General features: G+C 48.3%; 2 protein-coding genes across 2 annotated transcripts; both read right to left on the minus strand.

The window, feature by feature from the left end:
- Window positions 1–7277: 7277 nt before the first annotated feature.
- Window positions 7278–8698, minus strand: LOC112894180 (E3 ubiquitin-protein ligase EL5-like). The gene is made up of 2 exons (XM_025961807.1): window positions 8399–8698; window positions 7278–8293 (listed from the first exon to the last, which is right to left on the minus strand). The coding sequence occupies exon 2, from the start codon at window positions 8222–8224 to the stop codon at window positions 7619–7621; it is 606 nt and encodes a 201-aa protein (XP_025817592.1). The 5' UTR covers window positions 8225–8293; window positions 8399–8698; the 3' UTR covers window positions 7278–7618.
- A 1722-nt stretch (window positions 8699–10420) lies between these two features.
- LOC112894608 (E3 ubiquitin-protein ligase ATL41-like) lies at window positions 10421–11455 on the minus strand. The gene has a single exon (XM_025962372.1). It carries the CDS (start codon window positions 11346–11348, stop codon window positions 10617–10619), a length of 732 nt encoding a protein of 243 aa, XP_025818157.1. The 5' UTR covers window positions 11349–11455; the 3' UTR covers window positions 10421–10616.
- Between the last annotated feature and the right edge of the window lie 7173 nt (window positions 11456–18628).

Consider the following 18628-nt stretch of genomic DNA (forward strand, 5'->3'; position numbering starts at 1 on the left):
GGTGGATCCAACATTATGCTCCCGTACCATATGATGAACCTCCAGGCCGGAAAATTTGTTTTCCAACTTGCGCACTTCTTGTACATAAGCGTCCATCGTCTCCTTGTTGTACTCCCACTCTTTGTTGACTTGCTGAACCACAAGAAGTGAATCGCCATATACAAGTAGTCGCTTGATGCCCAGTGATATCGTCAAACATAGCCCGTGAAGCAAGGCTTCATGCTCTGCTTCATTATTGGATACCTCCGAAAGGATCTGGAGGACATACTTCAGCTGTTCGCCCCGTGGAGAAATAAATAGGACTCCAGCACCGCCACTGTCGAGCTTAAGAGACCCATCGAAGTACATGGTCCAGTGCTCTGGCTTGTCGATTGGAGTTGGGACTTGGTTCTCTCGCCACTCGGCCATAAAATCGACTAGAGCTTGAGACTTGATTGCAGTGCGTGGCTTGAAGTCAATGGACAAAGCCCCCAGTTCCACTGCCCACTTTGATATTCGCCCCGTGGCATCTTGATTGTGAAGAATATCCGCCAACGGAAAATTTATAATCACAGTGATCTTGTACTCGTCGAAGTAATGGTGCAACTTTCTTGAGGTAATCAGAATAATATATAAGAGTTTTTGAACTGCCGGGTATCGTACCTTTGATTCGGAGAGTACCTCGCTGACAAAGTACACGGGCCTCTGCACTCCAAACGCATGGCCCTCCTCGCTGCGCTCAACTACAATGGCGCTGCTGACAACATGAGTTGTCGCTGCAATGTAGAGTAGTAGATCTTCTCCCGACAGTGGTGCTGTAAGGACCGGAGGAGTCTGAAGGTGATGTTTTAGATCTTGCAGAGCCCGCTCGGCCTCCTCCGTCCAATGGAACTTGTCTTGGCGTTTCAGGAGCTTGAAGAAGGGTAGTCCTCTCTCCCCAAGTCGGGAGATAAACCTGTTCAGAACTGCCATACATCCTGTTAGCTTCTGCATATCTTTGATTGTGGCCGGAGCCCCCATAGCAGTGATGGCCGTAATCTTCATAGGATTGGCTTCTATTTCTCGGTTACTTATGATGAACCCGAGCAATTTCCCTGACGGTACTCTGAAAATGCATTTAGTTGGGTTGAGCTTCCACCGAAACGTGCGTAGGCTGCTGAACGTCTCTTCCAAGTCTACAATCAGGTCGTCGGGATTCCTAGTCTTGATGACCACGTCATCCACGTAGGTTTCAACGTTCCGATGCAGCTGATCAGCAAAGCATATCTGAATCGCGCGCTGATAGGTTGCTCCTGCGTTTTTCAACCCGAAGGACATAGTTTTATAAGCATATGTCCCAAACAGGGTGATGAACACGGTTTTGATTTGATCTTCCTCCTTTGAGCGCAATCTGGTGATATCCTGAATAGTAATTAAGGAAGCAAAGGAGTACACAACCCGTCGTCGAGTCGATGACTTGATCAATGCGCGGTAGCCCGAAGTGATCCTTTGGGCAATGCTTGTTGAGATCGGTGTAATCAACGCACATTCTCCATTCATTATTCTTTTTCCTTACAAGGACGGGATTAGCTACCCACTCTAGATGGATTACTTCTTTAATGAAGCCAGCCGCGAGGAGTTTAACTATTTCCCATTTAATTGCCTCACGCTTGTCGTGAGCAAATCTTCGAAGGCGTTGCTTTTTGGGCAAAGCCTATGGGTGTACATTCAGACTATGCTCGATCAGTTCACTGGGCACCCCTGGCATATCCGCTGGTTTCCACGCGAATATATCTTGATTAGCCCGAAGGAAACTGACGAGTGCGAGTTCCTATTTCTCATCTAAGCCTGTGCCGATGACAGCGGTCTTGGATAAGTCACCCTCCTGGAGCTGGATTGACTTGAGGGCCACATCGCCAGTCGACTGGATGCTCAACTTACAGGCCTTTCTCGAAGGGATCTCCAGCCCGGCTTGGGAGAGCTGCTGCGTGGCCACGAGTACTTCCTCTAAAGCATCTGGCACACGCGTAGTTGAAGCATACTGGATCGCCTCCTGGTTGAAATCATATGACTTCTTCAAGTCGCCTTGGAGAGTGAGTACTCCACTTTATCCTGGCATCTTGAGAAGCAAATAAATATAATGCGGCACTGCCATGAATTTGGTGAGTGCCGGTCGACGCAGTATAGCATGATAAGAAGATTCAAAGTTGACAACTTCGAATTTGATAAACTCAGTATGGTAATTCTTCCTCATGCCGAAAGTGACTGGAAGAACCACCGTGCTAAGTGGATACGCCGTATTATCTGGGACAATGCCGTAGAAAGGAGACTTGCTTGGAACCAGCATGTCCGTGAAGTCCAGACCCATCTTTCTCAAAGTGCTAGCGAAGATGAGGTTGAGACCACTCCCGCCGTCGATGAGCACCTTGGTGAGCCTGACTTCTGCCACCACCGGATGCAGGACCAGGGGGAACTTACCGGGCTCCAAGAAGGTTGTCCACTGGTCATCGCGGGAGAATGAGATGGGGACCTCTGACCAACGGAGTGGTCGTGGTACCGCCGGCTCGACGGACATGATCTCCCGGAGAAGTAGTTTTTGTTCCCGCCTGGAACCGAAATCTCCATCTCCTCCGAAGATGATGTTGACAGTCTTTGAGGCATCCTGGAACTTCGCGTTATGCGTTTTGTCCCCATGGTCATTGTCTTCGGGTTCTTTGTCCACTGGCTTGTTCTTCTTGCCGCCACCAAGATTGCTAAATGTCCTCCGGAGGTGGTAGCAATCAATTGCCGCATGATTGGCACCTAGATGCCATGGGCATTTCTTCTGCAGGAACTTCTCAAACTCCTCCTGCGTCGTTGTCTTCTTGCCTCGCAAGGGATGATCCACAACCGCGATGAGATCGTCTGGCTTTTGCTTTTGGGATGGACCCGAGTAGTCCCGCTGGCTCTTGTCGTTGCGATTGTCATTTGGACGCCTCAGGTTGCTATCATGGCACCTTGGGAACTGCTCCCACATCTTTTCCTCCTGCTCGGACTAGTCGTGCATCATGTCACGAAGCCCCACAATAGTCTTCAGTCTGTTCCGCCCAATGTCTCTGTAGATGCCTGGGTCGGTGATGCCATTGTAGAAGCATTCGATGATGTCTTCCTCCGAGATATTCGCAATGGTAGCACGGACATCAAAGAAATAGCGTGTATAGGACCGGAGGAGCTCGTTACATTCCTGTTTACATTGAGCAAGATTGTGACGAGTACCTGCTCGAGTGATTTCCCCCTGGAAGTTGTCGATGAAGACCTTCTTGAGCCGCTCCCAGGAGTCGATCGAATTGTTGCTGAGGCTCTCCAACCACGTAAGCGGCGTAGGGTCCAAAGCTATCGGAAAGTAGATGACCTTGGTGATGTTGGAGCCCCCTGCGACTTCAATGGTGGTGGAGTAGCAACGCAGCCATTGCTGAGGAGCTTGCTTGCTATCATACTTGGTTATCCCGATCGGCTTGAAGCCCTCAGGGTACTTGTAACTGCTGAACTGTGTGGAAAAAGCTGGAAAACGTCCGCTGCAGTTAGTACCCTCTGTCTCGACTACTTCGCGCTCTCTGCGCCTGGAATCAATTACGGATCGTACATCGCGTCTTTCATTGATTCGCTGGCGCAGGTCTTCTGGAGGAGGCCAATGATTGGCCTGTCGTAGGTTACGCCCTGGAGGTGGCTGCTGCCTCCCGCCAGGGACCTGACTCCCACGGGCGTTGTCGTTGTTGTTGCTACGCTAAGGTCGAGGACGGCCGCCTGCCGTTCGACTGTGAGCTTGGCTTCGGCTTTCGCCCACGCGCTCCTCCCTGACGGTAGACACCGGGTTTTGTTGATCAAGCTGAATCCAAGCCCTCTATGCGTAACGAAGTGCTTGATGCACGTTGGATCGTTACTGCGCTCGAGTATAGCAGTTACCCTGGCGATGTTGGCCACCGGAGTCGTGAAGCCCCGCTCGCTTACGGCAGCAAATTCGGCATCTAGCTCGCGATGCATAGATCGCATGCACTCATTGACCCTCCTTCGCCGGGCTGCGTGAGCTCTGTTCCTGGTCCTCCTTGCCTCACGATCGGCGTTGTTTTCGTTGTCAGCGTTGGCTGTGGCCTCATCTTCAGAGACCGCATCAAATTCAACGATGGGCAAGTCGCCATCATCCTCGCCTTCTTCCGCCATCAGCACCTGGCGTGAGATGAGCTCATCAGAGCTCGCGTCGACTAGCTCGGTCGTCTCCTCTGCCATGGTGGCTAATGGCCTGCCCTCTTGAAAAGGCAAGGGCTCAAGGTGTGCCACAAGTCGGTCTTTGGCCTCGAGTAGATCAGAAAGTTTCATGCCCTTCCAATGCACGAAACGCCCCTCTTGAGTGGAGGTGACCATCAGACTGTTGGCACCGAAACAACCCGTAGCCCCCCGACGTGCAGTGGCTTCAGGCTTTCCGAGTTGGAGTAAAGAGTCCAAGTCCTTCTCCAATGTGGAGAGGGACTCGGAGGTACTGGCCTCCTGAAGATCAGTGGCCAAATTGCGTAGACCGAGTCGTGATCGGCTACGCGAGACCTTAGATTGGAACGAGTCCAACCCAAGCAAGGTTGTTGCAGCGCTGGATGGAGTCGCGCCGAAAGCAGACTCTTCCTCGATCCTCGTAGCGGATCCATGGATTGACGAGTCGTCAAGATTATCGACGAACTTGTCGACGTTGCTACAAAAACTCGCCGCGGGAGTTTTCGGCTTCATGTCGACGAGGAATCGACGGAAACTGCCCGCACTATCTGCGATGCAAACCCACGAGCCAAAAACAAACGTCGTGCCCTGAGAGGGTACTGACCTGGTGAACTGGAACGATGCCATCGAGTTCGCTGGTGGATCTTCGATGCGCTCCCCTACCTGGTGAACTGGAACGATGCCATCGAGTTCGCCAGCTGTCGGTATTTTACCGGCTGCCCACCGAGGGGTATACCTAAGGTGGTAAGTTTAGGTTGGGAGATGCCGAGATCAGGAACTTGAAGGAGCAAGGAACACAAGATTTAGACAGGTTCGGGCCGCAATGTGCGTAATACCCTACGTCCTGTATGGTGGTTTGCATTGCCTTGGGTGTAGATGTTTTTTTTGAAGGGGTTCCTGCCCCCCTTATATATCCGGGAGGACAGAGTTACATGAATCCTAGTCCAATACTAGCCAAGGAATCGTACTCGAGTACAACTCGAGTAGTTTCCTTCTGTACCGACTAGTCTTACTTCGCATGCGAGTAGAGTACAACACAAATAAGAGATAGGACAAGCCTTACCTCTTAATCCTATTTTAACTTACGTTATGTTCACAGTTCCGTAGTCCCGGGTCTGACAGCGGGGGTACGCGCAATATTTTTCTGAAGCCCACATAGCTTTACTCACTTATGCATGTTTCACAATGTAATACAAATTAAACATTTTGATTTATCAACTGTTGTAACGTAAAATTACTTTTTTGAATTTTAGTGTCGTCGTATCTTCTAATTATTTCTTATAAATTCAAGAATTAAATAGAGTCTATAAAATATGGAGGTTCCTTTTCGAAGAATAACGTGCTATGAGATGGAGCATTGGTTGATTTTATGCAAAAATGAGATTACTTTTGTAAAGCAGTGAAGAAAAACAGATTTTGAATTCATTTTCATGAGTAAATGTGATCTATTTTATAAATTAACAAAGGAATGTGTGGTTTGCGGGTTCATTTCGTAGAAATTTGAGGTTCCTTTTATGAAATAACCAAAGATGGACTGCGGGTTGATTTCAGAAAAATCTGAAGGGGTTTTCGCAAACAATACTGAGAGGGCAGTTATTGTATATGTAGGTGTCATAGTCTGCAGCCTGTTACTGTACTTGGTATATATTTTGGACTTTCTGTTGTCGTGACACTACTGTTTAAGTAGGATATTATATTGTTAATATTAAAATGGAACTATCTTTTTAAATTATATTTAGTGTTTTTGGTTATAGTATTTTTTGTTATCACTTATTTTAAAAGTTTGTTGTGTAGAAAAGTTTTAGGTTTTAAAATTTTGAGAAATTTTTGTATTCAAAACTTTTGGACGTTTCGGTGTTCGAATCGTAGGTAGAATAGATCCTACATAAATATTTATACGGATGAATTGTAAAAGCACTTTGAATTTGAAATTGTACTGTATAACAAAGCTGTAGATTTTAAAATTCTGAGCAACTTTTGTATTGAATACTTTTTAATTTGAAGATGTTTTGGTGTCCATATCGTAGGTACGACGGATCGCATGCAATCATTTGTGCAAACAAATTGCGAAAGCATTTTGATTTTAAAATTTGCTCTATATTGAAGTTGTAGTTTTTGAATTTTTTTATCAAATTCTATATTGAACAATTTTTTATTTCAACGTGTTTCGGTGTTCAATGGTACTTATAATGTTGCTTGTGTTAGAAGTAACAGATGGAACGGGTTGTGGTTTGATTTAATTAAAATTCGAGGGTTTTTTAAAAAAATTCCTGAGAGAGGACTAGGACGGCGGGTTGATTTTATGAAAAGCTAAGGTTTTCTTTGTAATTTTTTCTTAACCGGGAAGGTTGGACTGTGGGTTGATTTTGAGAAAAGTTATGAGTTTCTTTTGTAAAATTACCTGAGAGAGGAGGCCGGACTGCGGGTTGCTTTCTCTAAAGTCCAAGGACTTTTTTCAAAATGATCGGGACTTGCACCGTCTGGCCTGTCCACCCAGCCGATCTGATGGCCGGAAATTACCCGCGACGTGGCCACGCTCCCTGACCACTTTTTGGTGCATGGATCCTATATAGAGATATTGCTCCGCTTGCGTAGTGAGTGAATTGTGACAGGTCTAATCCACAAAAACCTCCGGATTGTCTTTTTGGTTGTTAGCCTGTACTGTTCAGCTTTTTAAACCAGTTTGCTAAACGAAGACATGCATAAAGCGAAGTAATTTGGTTGGTTCAGCATTGGGCATTGGCTACGGAGAGGAGTTGGATCGCTTCACTTTTGAGGGATAACGAGGAGTGGACATGGGAGAGGCGGGACACCTTTGGGAGGGATGAGAAGAAATAGAATGGGACGAAAGAAGATGCACACATGCTCAATGCACATGAGTGGGAATGAAGAAGGAAGAGGTGGGAAACAAAAATCGAGTCCAATTAAATTTGAGCCTGTCATGGTTTGAAAAAATAATTGACGGTTGAGATCTTTACATCCATGTGTTATTGACTCTATAAAGTTTAATTAGTATTATCATGGACCCCTTCAAGTTGCAATCTGAAATAGTAATATAAGGGGGGAATGTAAAGTATATGTTAAAATGAAGGTAAAATAGGCATTTGCATCCCTCAACTTTGTCATGAGGGTCAAATTCGTCCCTCGACTTTCATATTAGGGGGGAATGTAAAGTATATGTTAAAATGTGCCGTAGAACAGTGCCGAATTTACATAATACACAAGAAACTTTGGACGCTACTGATGATGAAATACCACTAGAAATTTTCAAATCAATCTTGCCTGACCAGCTTCCCGGTTCGGAATCACCCAAACAAGATAATGCTGCGACAACGACCTCTTTCGTTGACGGAAGACCGCTACGTGACGTCCCGATTTCTTCGCTTCACTCACACACTATCGATCGGTGGTGATCGACTGACTAGACCGGCGCGTCCGTATCCTCCACGGCCGCAGCCGCCGCCGTCGTGCCCGTCACGCCACCGCCCTTGGGCCCCGCCCCCTCCGCGGCGGCAGCGACGACGACGCTTGCCCGGCAGAGCGGGCAGGTGGAGTGCCGCCGCCTCAGCCAGGCATCGACGCACGCCGCGTGGAACCGGTGCCCGCACCGCGGCAGCGCGCGCGCCTCGTCGCCGTCCCGCAGCTCGGCGATGCACACCGCGCACTCCGAGCCCGCGCCGGCGCCGGGGCGCGCGACGAACGCCGGCAGCGACGCTACGAGGCGGTCGTGCCGGCGCTGCTGCTGCTCGTCGTCATGGGCCCTCCCGGGCGAGGGCGGCGCCGAGGCGGAGGACGACGACGCGCGGTCCTCCTCGTCGGCGCCGGAGGACGACGCGTCGCGCTTGCGGGAGAACACCCGCCAGAAGTAGAGGTAGACGAGGGCGACGAGCGCGACGTTGACGGCGACGAGGCAGGCCGTCATGGCGCGGCCGTGCGGCGCCCAACGGATGCTGCTGCTGCTGCTGGCGGGGGCCGTGTCCGCGCCAGTGTCAGTCTCGCCATAGGGGCTCGAGCTCTTCCCTGACATGGCGATCGGCGACGGGTGGCAGTCTTGCAGAACCAAGTACTCGGAGGAAAGTGATCGCAGGCAGGAATCCTGAAACCGCTAGTGAAGCACGAATCAGAATTCTTTGGCTGCTCAGGATTTCAGTTGGGTTTCCACAAGAAAAGGTGGGGAAAGGAGAGAGAGGGAAGTACACACAAGAGGGAGGAAGTGAGCCTGAGGAACAGAAAGGCGCAATCAAGAAGATAATGGTGCTTGCGTGGCGACGAATGTCTCCGTCCTCTCGGGAGATAAATGCTCCTGGATACTGGGCTTGCTTGGCAGCTTTGACAAAGGATTTTTTTTTTCAAAAAAAGAACTTTGATAGAGGATTTTGTGGCAACAAATTATCAGATATTAAGTGGCTGTTAGATAGTCCTAATATCAGGCAATTAACTAGCCATGGAACGGTGGTACTTGGGGAGGGGATTACGTGCCACAACGAACATCAATTTGTCCCTATTTTTCGTGGGTTCATATGAGCGATTCGAATAAAATACATATTTCAATCCGATTTACTCAAACTTTCAGCAACGAATATTTGAGTGCAGACTACTATAGCGAATCCAACTCTTAGCTTGAAATTTTAAAATCTTGCAACATGGTCTATCTTTCTATACCAAGAGTTAACATTCAGATTGGCCGGTTTTGTCTTCATAAATCAAAATTTCTGCTGAAGATATGAACCTTTCTCAAAAATTTCATAAACATTCATTTTGGAGAACCTAGAGTTTGAAATAAAAATCAGGATGATTTTCAAATCAACAAGTAAAAATCGGTGTATATCATCCAAAACTTGTTACACAAGGTCTCTGAAAAGATTACCTTTGGTGTTTGGCTAGGGCAACGTAGCCAAGAGATTGTCATATACATGAGCTTGCATACAAACTTCAATTAAAGGGGCCCACCACCTATCTTATGAGCATCTAAATATGTAAGAAAAATGAAGTAAATAAAGGGAGATTAGGTGGCTCAATTTTGATATACAAGCGCCTCCTGTGCTAAGATGATTTTCCCACTTGAAATTGAAATGACGAGCCAGTCTCTTATTTTCTTAATTGAGATTTTGCATTTGGATAAGTCGAATTTCAAGACCATTTGATATGGATCTAACAACCTCGCTAGAGCTTCCTCGATCGCCTCTCACTGGAGCTACCTATCACCGGCCACAATAAGAGCCCACCAGTGCCCCTCTTCTCTTCTCTGGTGCTTACTTGTCCCACCTGTTGCCTGTCACCACTGCCGTGGGGACATCCCTGATGTTTCCTCTATAGCTATTAGTGTAGTTAAGCCCCTGATGTCTAATCCTAAATCCCTTCACTTATCTCAATTTCTAGGATTTTTTTTGGGTGAATTATAATCAAGATATCATTAAAACGAGGAGAAAATTTGATGTTTTAAAGGTTACCATGCCACCTTTAACTTTGTAGATTTGTTAGGCAAAGTTGCACAAAATGTGTTATGGGTCAATGCCATGTTATTGTCATTACTTTCTTATATAAATCTGTCATTCTAACCCACTCCACACTTTAACATGGATAGATACTCCTTTCGGTTACAAATGAGGGATGTTTATTGTTGTCTTAACCCAACAATTTATAACTTTGCTTGAAATCAAACTTTTGGTTATAAATGTAGTTTCATAATAAAAATATATTTTTCTAGGTTCTACCAAAAATTCGTACAAAAATTAATGGTCAAAACTGTGTTTGGAGATCGGCCTAAAATATCAAAGAGAGTACTCCATCCGGTCATAGTACGGTCATAATAAATATAATGTATTCTAGGATTTTCAGTACAGATTAGGGGGCACTTAGTTCTATTAAAGCATATAAAGATCTATCACCACTTTTAAGGATGGAAGCGGATCGGATTCGTGTGTAAACGGATTTGGATATTTGAATATCCGTCTTCACGTTTCCTTCCAGTTTTCATCTCTAGGATGGAAGCGGCTCGGATTCGCATAAAACAGATTCGGATATTTCGAATATCCATCCTCGCGTTTCCTTCCGATTTCCATTCCTAACCACTTTGGTTTAGTTCACTCAGTTCTGTCGGTCAACTCTTTTGGTCTTACTGGCCGATCAACCATTCGCAACGCGCGTGGTGACTGTCTAAAGTAATCCAAAGATAGCAACACGGCGCCCTGAAATAAATTGTTCCCACGGCTCACTAAAAGAGTACATCAAGATCCAAAAAATTATATTCATCTGCCAAAATCGTACACCAAATCATGGTAAGCCCATGCATGATCACCAACAAATCTATGTACAGTGGCAGGACGCTCCCGAACAATGGAGGCCAGCAGATCCGTGTAGGAAAAAACAGAGGAAGCTTCCGAAGTCCTGTGCGAGTTGAGTGGCCCGATTGCAGCCTCTCAGAAGGAAGCGGCAAAGCGGGCGGAAGCGAAGACTTGCCTCGCCTTGCCAAGATCCGTGCCGCTCGGCAGCCTCGCCATCGTCGGCGGCGCTACCGATGCATCGGCCGCAGCGTCCCCTGCCACGTCTATGCGCAGCTCCGGCGGCGCTCCGTCCTCGGCGGCCGCGGACGGCGCGTTCGCGACGACGACGACGTCGGCGCGGCAGAGCGGGCACGTGGCGTTGCCGCGGAACCAGGCGTCGATGCACTCGACGTGGAAGCGGTGGCCGCAGCGCGGCAGCGAGCGGGCCTTCTCCCCGGGCTCGAGCTCGGAGAGGCAGACCGCGCAGTCCCCGCCCACGCCGACCGCGACCACGGGTATCGCGGCGAGCACCGCGGGGTCGAGCCCGCGCGGCGAGGGCGCGGAGCCGTCGCGGTCCTCGCCGGCTCCGGCGATGGCCAGGCTCCGGAGCAGGCGGCGGCGGCCGGCGGCGACGCGGCGGCGGCGGGAGCCGTTGTAAAGGTGCAGCGCGACGAGCGCCAGGAGCACGCCCGCGAACGCCCCCGCCGTGGCGAGCAGGAGCCTGCCCGTGACTTCGTACAACGCCGGGTCGGGCGCGTGACGCTGGGCGGCGGCGGGCGGCGGCCTCGGAGGACGGCCGTCGGGCGAAAAATGGACGCCGCCCACGTCGCACGGGGTCATCGGGTCCTGCACCTTGGGGCGCGGGCCGCTGCCGTCGCCGGCGCCCATGGCTGACGGTTGCGCGCTCAGTGAACTGACTGGGATGCAGAAGGCTTGGTGGCCGGACCCCGGAGCGCGGCGGAGCGTGGGGTCTTATACCTGGATTTAGGACGGAAATGCCCTTGTTAAGAATGGTAAGCGGGAAGGAATTTGAAGGGTGGGCTCGGGCTTTCACCACTGGCTGGCTGGCCGTCCCGGGCACGCTGGGGAGAACGGAGAGGCAGCACAGCAGTCCGGTCTCCGTCCCCCCGGTCCCCGGCTGTCTGGCTGACCGTCCGTACGCGGACGGAGGATGGAGGAACGGCCCTGATGCGTCCGCCGCGCGGTCAAGGCCAGAGTTGACTACTAGCAGCAACCAAGCAGTGTGAGTGTGTGACTGCTCGCTCGTCTCCTCCGCCTTGGAGGTCGCTGTCTTTAGCTACCCCCCGCTGGACTACTGGAGCTCGGAAGTCGTCGCTCGCCGCGACTTGGACCTGGGCAAAATTTCCCGGCGGCCGGGGGCCGGACGGCGACGGGGCAGCGCGAGCGCGTGGATGCGTGGGTCGGTCCCCGGTCGGTCGATCCACCCGCGAAGGTTCGCGGAAGCGAGGCGCCCGTTGTCGTGACGCCAGGCGAGGCCCATGGCGCCGGGGGCTGTGGGCCGCGGGCTCCCGGCGGCCTATTCCTAGCGAAACAGCAGCAGCACGAGTGTCCTGATCTGTTAAGTTGGGACAGCAGGATGGGACAGACAGAAGCGTGGGACACTGCTGAGTGGTCGGCGAGGTATACTGGTATAGACAGGTACATCTGGTGGATATTTCCCAGGCATTTTGTTCGGAAAAAAAGAGTCTGGTAGCACAAGCTCATTCACCATTCCGTGGGTGCATCGGCATCCCCCTAATCACAAGTTCACAACGCAGATCCGCCCCTGCTCTGGAGCGATTCTGCAGAGTTCTCACTTGGAACAACGTCCGTGGAAGCAAGTGAATTCTAGTAAACGCCAAAAGTCCAAAACGGTCTTAACTGTCGGCACGAACCTGGCGTACGCCCAACCAAATGGATTCGGAGTCCTTTTTTTGCCCCCTAAAGGAACACAATGTACTCCATTTCCATTACAATGCCATAGTGGCTAGATGGCCAGCTAAATCTGTTACGAACTCCGGGAATTGGCCTAACCATGTTTCAAAAGTGTCTTTCCCTGCATTGATTCCATGCACAGCTGAAGTGTGTGCTGCGTTATTACTCGTTGCTAGATATTGCCTGCTTCAGGACCACTTGCACAGAATCTGTTTCGAAAAATGACGTGGTCACAACTCATCTCAACACATATGTTAACTGCATAAAACATAGCTAGGGCTTCTGCAAGGAAGGCACTAGAAATGTGCTCCAGATTTTCTGCTCCTGCAGTAATCATAGCACCACATTCATCCCTAAACTTAAAACCGCACCCACCAAAATGTGTTGTATAATTGTTTTAAAAACTCACTCACCAGAGGAGACTATTTTTGGATGCATGGGTGCCTTCTTTTGGGTTCCCGTCACCAATTGAGATTCATGTGTTCATTAACATGGTGGTTAATAGAAAATAGTGGGGGCTTTAAACATGTTTCCTGCATTAACTTTATTTCTTTGATGCCACCAAAGCCAAAATAAAATACACACCTTCGTACATTTTTCTTCAGACATCTGAAACACTTCTTCAAGTAGGCCAAGGGCATCAGTGCATCACAATAAAGTCCAAATCCTTCTGCAAATATATCACTATAAATCATCGGACGCTGGAGGAATTTTATGCAATTCAATAGGCTTTGATGCATAGCAGCTCTTCCACTCACTTTATTAGCAATCAAACCTCTTCCCTGGTTTCGCACTGAGGTAAGCATTTGAATAGCAAAGCAAGGAAAAAAAAATATGGTATGTACTTTTTTAATCCACATACAGAGAAAGCCGATGAGTTTGATATGCTCCACTTGAGCAAAACTCCGTACTTTACTCACAAACTTGCACTTCAAAAAACAATGCCCTCCATCCTCATCTTTAACATATATGGGCATGAGTATCCATTCCGCTATGTTTTAGTTTCATTCTTAATGGTAAGTTGTATGTCGCCATAATACACCATAGGAAATGTAGTATCTTGGGAGCTGTTGACGCCAAAATTTGGCAAGTGCACATATGGAGGCTGATGAAGCCATGGAGGGAGCTCATTGAATCAAAGCCGTAAGGGGTTTCGGTCAAAGGTGATGAGGCGTTGGTCAAACATGACACGGACTCGGTCAGGAAGCAGTCACAGGAAGTTCGAATCGGACTAGAAGATGACGTCAGCAGAAGATCTTGCGGAAGTCCGGTTTCCTTTTATTTTATCTTGTAGATATAGTAGCTTTTATATTTAAGTCTTTGTAACAGATCGTGATCGATCAGGAGTCTTAGATTACGGTATAAATAGAAACAGTTAGGGTTTTGTAAAAAAAATCATCAATCAATACAACATTTCTCGGTACTTTGCCAAAACACTAGGAGTAAGAGTAGAGTAGATCTCGGCAAATTCTTCAGCAAGTAGGGCTGCGTCGGATCGATCTCCGACTTGTTGGTAAGTTCGTATTTACCAGATTCTCTAGGCTTTAGCTACTGACGCATCGCTATAGTTTCGTCTAGTTTAATCCACGAGTTATCGATTTCTATCAAGTTCATGTAAGGCTGCATCGTCCGATCTCTTGCTAGTCCTTAATAGATTTCACAATTTATCAAGTGGTGGTCATTGGGTTGTCGGCTTCATCTAATCTTTTCATGCAGTTATCTCGGAGCCGATTTATTCTTTGGTTATCGCTTTTATTATCAAACTATCTATGATCTTGAACCTTGTTGCGGGTAGTCCAATTGGTTGATTCGCTTGCCTTATCGTTGTTAAATCAGGCTGTCTTGGTTAAGTCCGATCCTTGAGTAATAATGCTAGGTCAAGTCTTAACGGTTGGATCTGTCTGCTGGCCAATGATGGCATGATGGTGATGGTTCGGTAGTATCAATCGGCTTCCTTGGTCGATTCTGGACTTAACGATAAGCATAAATTCTAATGCAATTAGATGCATCGATTAATTATGCTTGATTTGTTTTCCTACTGTTAGCGTTGTCTCGGTTAGGTCCGATCCGACTAATGGTGATAATAAGTTTAGCTTAATTAAGCGCATTTGTTTAGTTATGAGGTTTTTATTCTTAATCCTATTTCATCATGAAATTGGCTTCATAGCCGATGCTCGATATTATGCTTTGGACGTCCTGGCCGATGCGTTTGTTGGAACTATTCGGAATCCCAGCCGATACATTTGTCATTGTTTTACTGATTAAATTTCTTTTCCCGTGCTAATTGCAGGTCAAATTGACTAGCACGCCCCGAACCTGATTTGCAGGACCTGCACTGAAGATAAGCAGAGCTCCGATCCCTTAGCGTGTCGTGCTCCGCAAGATTTACCGTCCGATTTTTGTGGCAACACGCTTTTTGGCATGCCCGGTGGGACACGACAACAACAAAACTTCACCATGCCAGAGAACCACAACGTTGAAGATGTCATCGAGGTCACCTTGGAGGATCTCGATGAGGAGCAAAGAAATCTAGTCGAGGCCAATAGAGATGCGCTCACCAAGCTCTACTTGGATTCATTGAGCAAGACCAGAGGCAAGGTGATCCAGAAGAATCAATTGCTGACTCCGTCTATCATGGTGACTCCAACAGATCAGTCGGCAGGAACTTTTGGTGCAGCAAGCTTTCAAGACAAGGTTGACGCGCCCGTACATCATGCGCTAATCAACCAATCTGGAGTTCTGGTCAACACGCTGGCGAACCTGATCCAGCAAGTGGTTGATGGGAGCCCGGAGCAACAATTCGGCCCTTCGTACTTCCAAGTGCGCCTATCGGCTGCCGATAAAGGCAAGAACTCTGAGAAAGAGATGATGCTCCCCAAGATGCCGCCTTCGATTCCTACACCCAGCAGCTAGCGAGTGGGCCACCATACACCCTCCTTATCCGATGAGTGGCTACCCTCGTCAGCCTCATCCGCCACCACCGGAGATTGCGATGCCTCTCATGCACGGGGGGCATCACCAGCAGATTCCGATGCCACACGGATAAGGGTATCGGCAACAACAAGCTTCAACCAGTCAGCTGTTCAGGGACGAGTCAAAGACCCACGCCAACATGCAGTTCTATGCTCAAGACGTCCCTGAATCGTGCTTTTGGCCTGCGTGTTATGAGGCTGGTGGAGGGCCTCCCTCGGGGTATCACATGGCGTCAGACTACAGTCAGCCATAGGGGACTGCCCAGATGTGGAAACTAATCCCAGCGTCGCTAGTTCCTCAACATGCAACGCAGAACGAAGATGGGACCAACAAGATAGCTGATGTGATCCAAAACCACTTCGGCTTGAAGCCCAAAGATCAGGCATACATGTATCAGCATCCTTACCCTGAGGCATTCGATCGTGTACCCCTGCCAAATAGGTACAGACTGCCGAACTTCTCCAAGTTCTCCGGTGAAGATAGCATATCGACCATCGAGCATATTAGTTGATTCCTGGCGCAGTGCGGGGAGGCTGCCGCGGAAGATGCCTTAAGAGTTCGGCTGTTCCCACTTTCCTTGTCTAGATCGGCCTTTACTTGGTTTTGTGTCTCTGCCTGCTAACTCTATCCGTAGTTGGGCCGATTTGGAGAAGCAATTCCACAAGTATTTCTTCGTCGGCTTTCATGAGATCTGCCTGACAGACTTGATCGCGGTTAGATAGAGGAATGACAAATTGGTTCCAGAGTACATTCAGAGATTCCATGATGTAAGGAGCCGATGCTTCAACTTGAGCTTGACCGATGGACAACTAGCAGAGCTGGCTTTTCAGGGGTTGTTACCAACCATCAAGGAGAAGTATTTTGTGCAGGAGTTCGAGAGCCTAGGGCACATCATCCAGAGGGTATCAGCTCATGAAAGCCGTTATCAGGATTCTAGAGGGAGTTAGTACCAGAAGAAGGTGGCCCATGTAGGCTCCTCAGAATCGGACTCCGAAGAAGACACTGAAGTTGGGTTGGCTGAGTGGACCAGATACAAGCAGCCAATCTCATGCCCATGAGTCAACACCAACACAGAGAAGTACAATTTCTACGTGAATAAGGCCTATCAAATATTCAACTTCTTACTAAGGGAGAAGCAAATTCAACTTTCGCCGAACCACAATATCCCATCGGCTGATGAGTTGAAGAATAAAAAGTACTTCAAGTGGCTCAACTCCAACTCTCACAATACTAATGAATGCAAGGTATTCCTTTAGTAGATCCAGTCAGCTATCGAGCAATGGAGGATTCAGATAGAAGATAGCAAGAAGCTGATGAAGATCGACCAACACCCCTTCCCTGCATCAAACATGAACATGGTGGAGCTTGGGGGAGGGAAGATTAAGGTGCTGATGTCGCAGAGGGCAAGAGAATCCAGATCGGTTGATCCTAAAGCCCAGACTCCAGCTGATAAGGTCAAAGGTGACTGCCATCATGCTGACCAAGACGACGAACACGGGACAGAATGAGCTTCTGGGAGCATACGCCATCCGAGAGTTACGTCGTAGATGTTGCTGAACAAATACAAGCGCCAACAAGAGAAGGATCGAAGACGCCAGGAAGCAGAATGACATGATCAAGAGTCGTACTGGCGTTGTCCATTCTTTGCTTACTGCTGGAATGAAGGGTTGAGGCTGCCTTCAATTCGGGATTGTCCATAGTGCAATGGACGCCAAGAGTACCACCACAACTACAAGAGGCAACGTCGCTCCATTCATGATTGGATAGAGTACCGATCTGGAGAAGGAGAGAGGCTGGTGCGCGATAGGCGGTCAGAGGAATACGACCATCATGATCGGCCATAAAAAAGGATCTTGATACATGAGAGGTTGAGCTTTCCACAAGAGCTATCGGCTAGATAGAGCCGAGCTGAGGAATCGGATGAGCCTGCATATCGCCGTGAGTTCATCCCGGGATCAGATTCGTAGTGGTGTCCTGGAGGCTTAACCAGATCTCAGAAGAGAAGAGTACAGTGCCAAAGGCAACGCGAGCAGCTCGAGTTGGAAGTGGAGGCTGCCAAAGTTTGGCACCCGAAGAGGAAGGCCGATAAGCCCGGAGCATCAGCCGATATAAATATGATTTCCGTTTTTCTTGCGAACAGGCTGGAGGCAAAGTTCCTGCAAATGTCTAATATAGGACTAAAGCCGATCCAAGCAGTCGGCTCTGATAACTTGTTTTAAATGGACTACGAGTTCGATGAAGAAGGCAAGTTGGGGCACGGGTTTATGTCGGCTGATGAGTTAGAAGAAGTGGATATTGGTACGGGAGATAGACCAAGGCCGACATTTGTAAGTGCTAAATTGGATCCCAAGTTCGAAAAAGAGAGTAGAATTATTACGAGAATATCATGACTGTTTCGCTTGGGAATATTATGAGATGCCAGGACTAAGCAGATTGATTGTGGAACATCGGCTCCCGATAAAACCAGGGTATTGGCCATATAAACAAGCTCCAAGGAGATTTGAACCAGAACTGTGCAGACATTAAGGCCGAGATAACCAAGTTGTATGAGGCAAAGTTTATTCGGCCTTGCCGATATGCCGAATGGATTTCTAATATAGTTCATGTCTTCAAGAAAAATAAGAAACTACATGTTTGCGTTGATTTCAGGAACCTCAACAAAGCTACATCGATGGATGGATATCCAATGCCGATAGCAGACATGCTGGTGGATGCCGCGTCAGGACATAAGGTGATTAGCTTCATGGATGGCAATGCTGGGTATAATCAGATCTTAATAGCTGAGGAAGATATCCCGAAGACTGCTTTCAGGTGTCCGGGTGCCATCGGACTATATGAATGGGTTGTGATGACCTTTGGATTGAGGAATGCCGGTGCTACTTATCAAGGGGCGATGAATCACATTTTTCACAAGCTCAGGGAAAGAATCGTGGAGATTTATATTGATGACGTTGTGGTTAAGTCCAAAGGTTACGAGGAGCACTTGGCCGATCTACGAGAAACTCTTGAGTGCACAAGATAGCACGAATTGAAGATGAATCCAAACAAGTGTGCGTTCGGGGTATCAGCTGACTAGTTCCTTGGGTTCATGGTCCATGAAAGAGGAATTGAAGTCAGTTAGAGAAGCATCAAGGCTATCAATGAGATGATTCCTCCGACAAATAACACTCAGTTACAATCTTTAATCGGCAAGATAAACTTCATCAAGAGGTTTATTTTGAATTTGTCTGGTAAGATTCAAGCTTTCTCCCCATTGTTGA

This window comes from Panicum hallii, chromosome 5, assembly GCF_002211085.1.
Source record: "Panicum hallii strain FIL2 chromosome 5, PHallii_v3.1, whole genome shotgun sequence".
NCBI classification, from domain to species: Eukaryota; Viridiplantae; Streptophyta; class Magnoliopsida; order Poales; family Poaceae; genus Panicum; species Panicum hallii.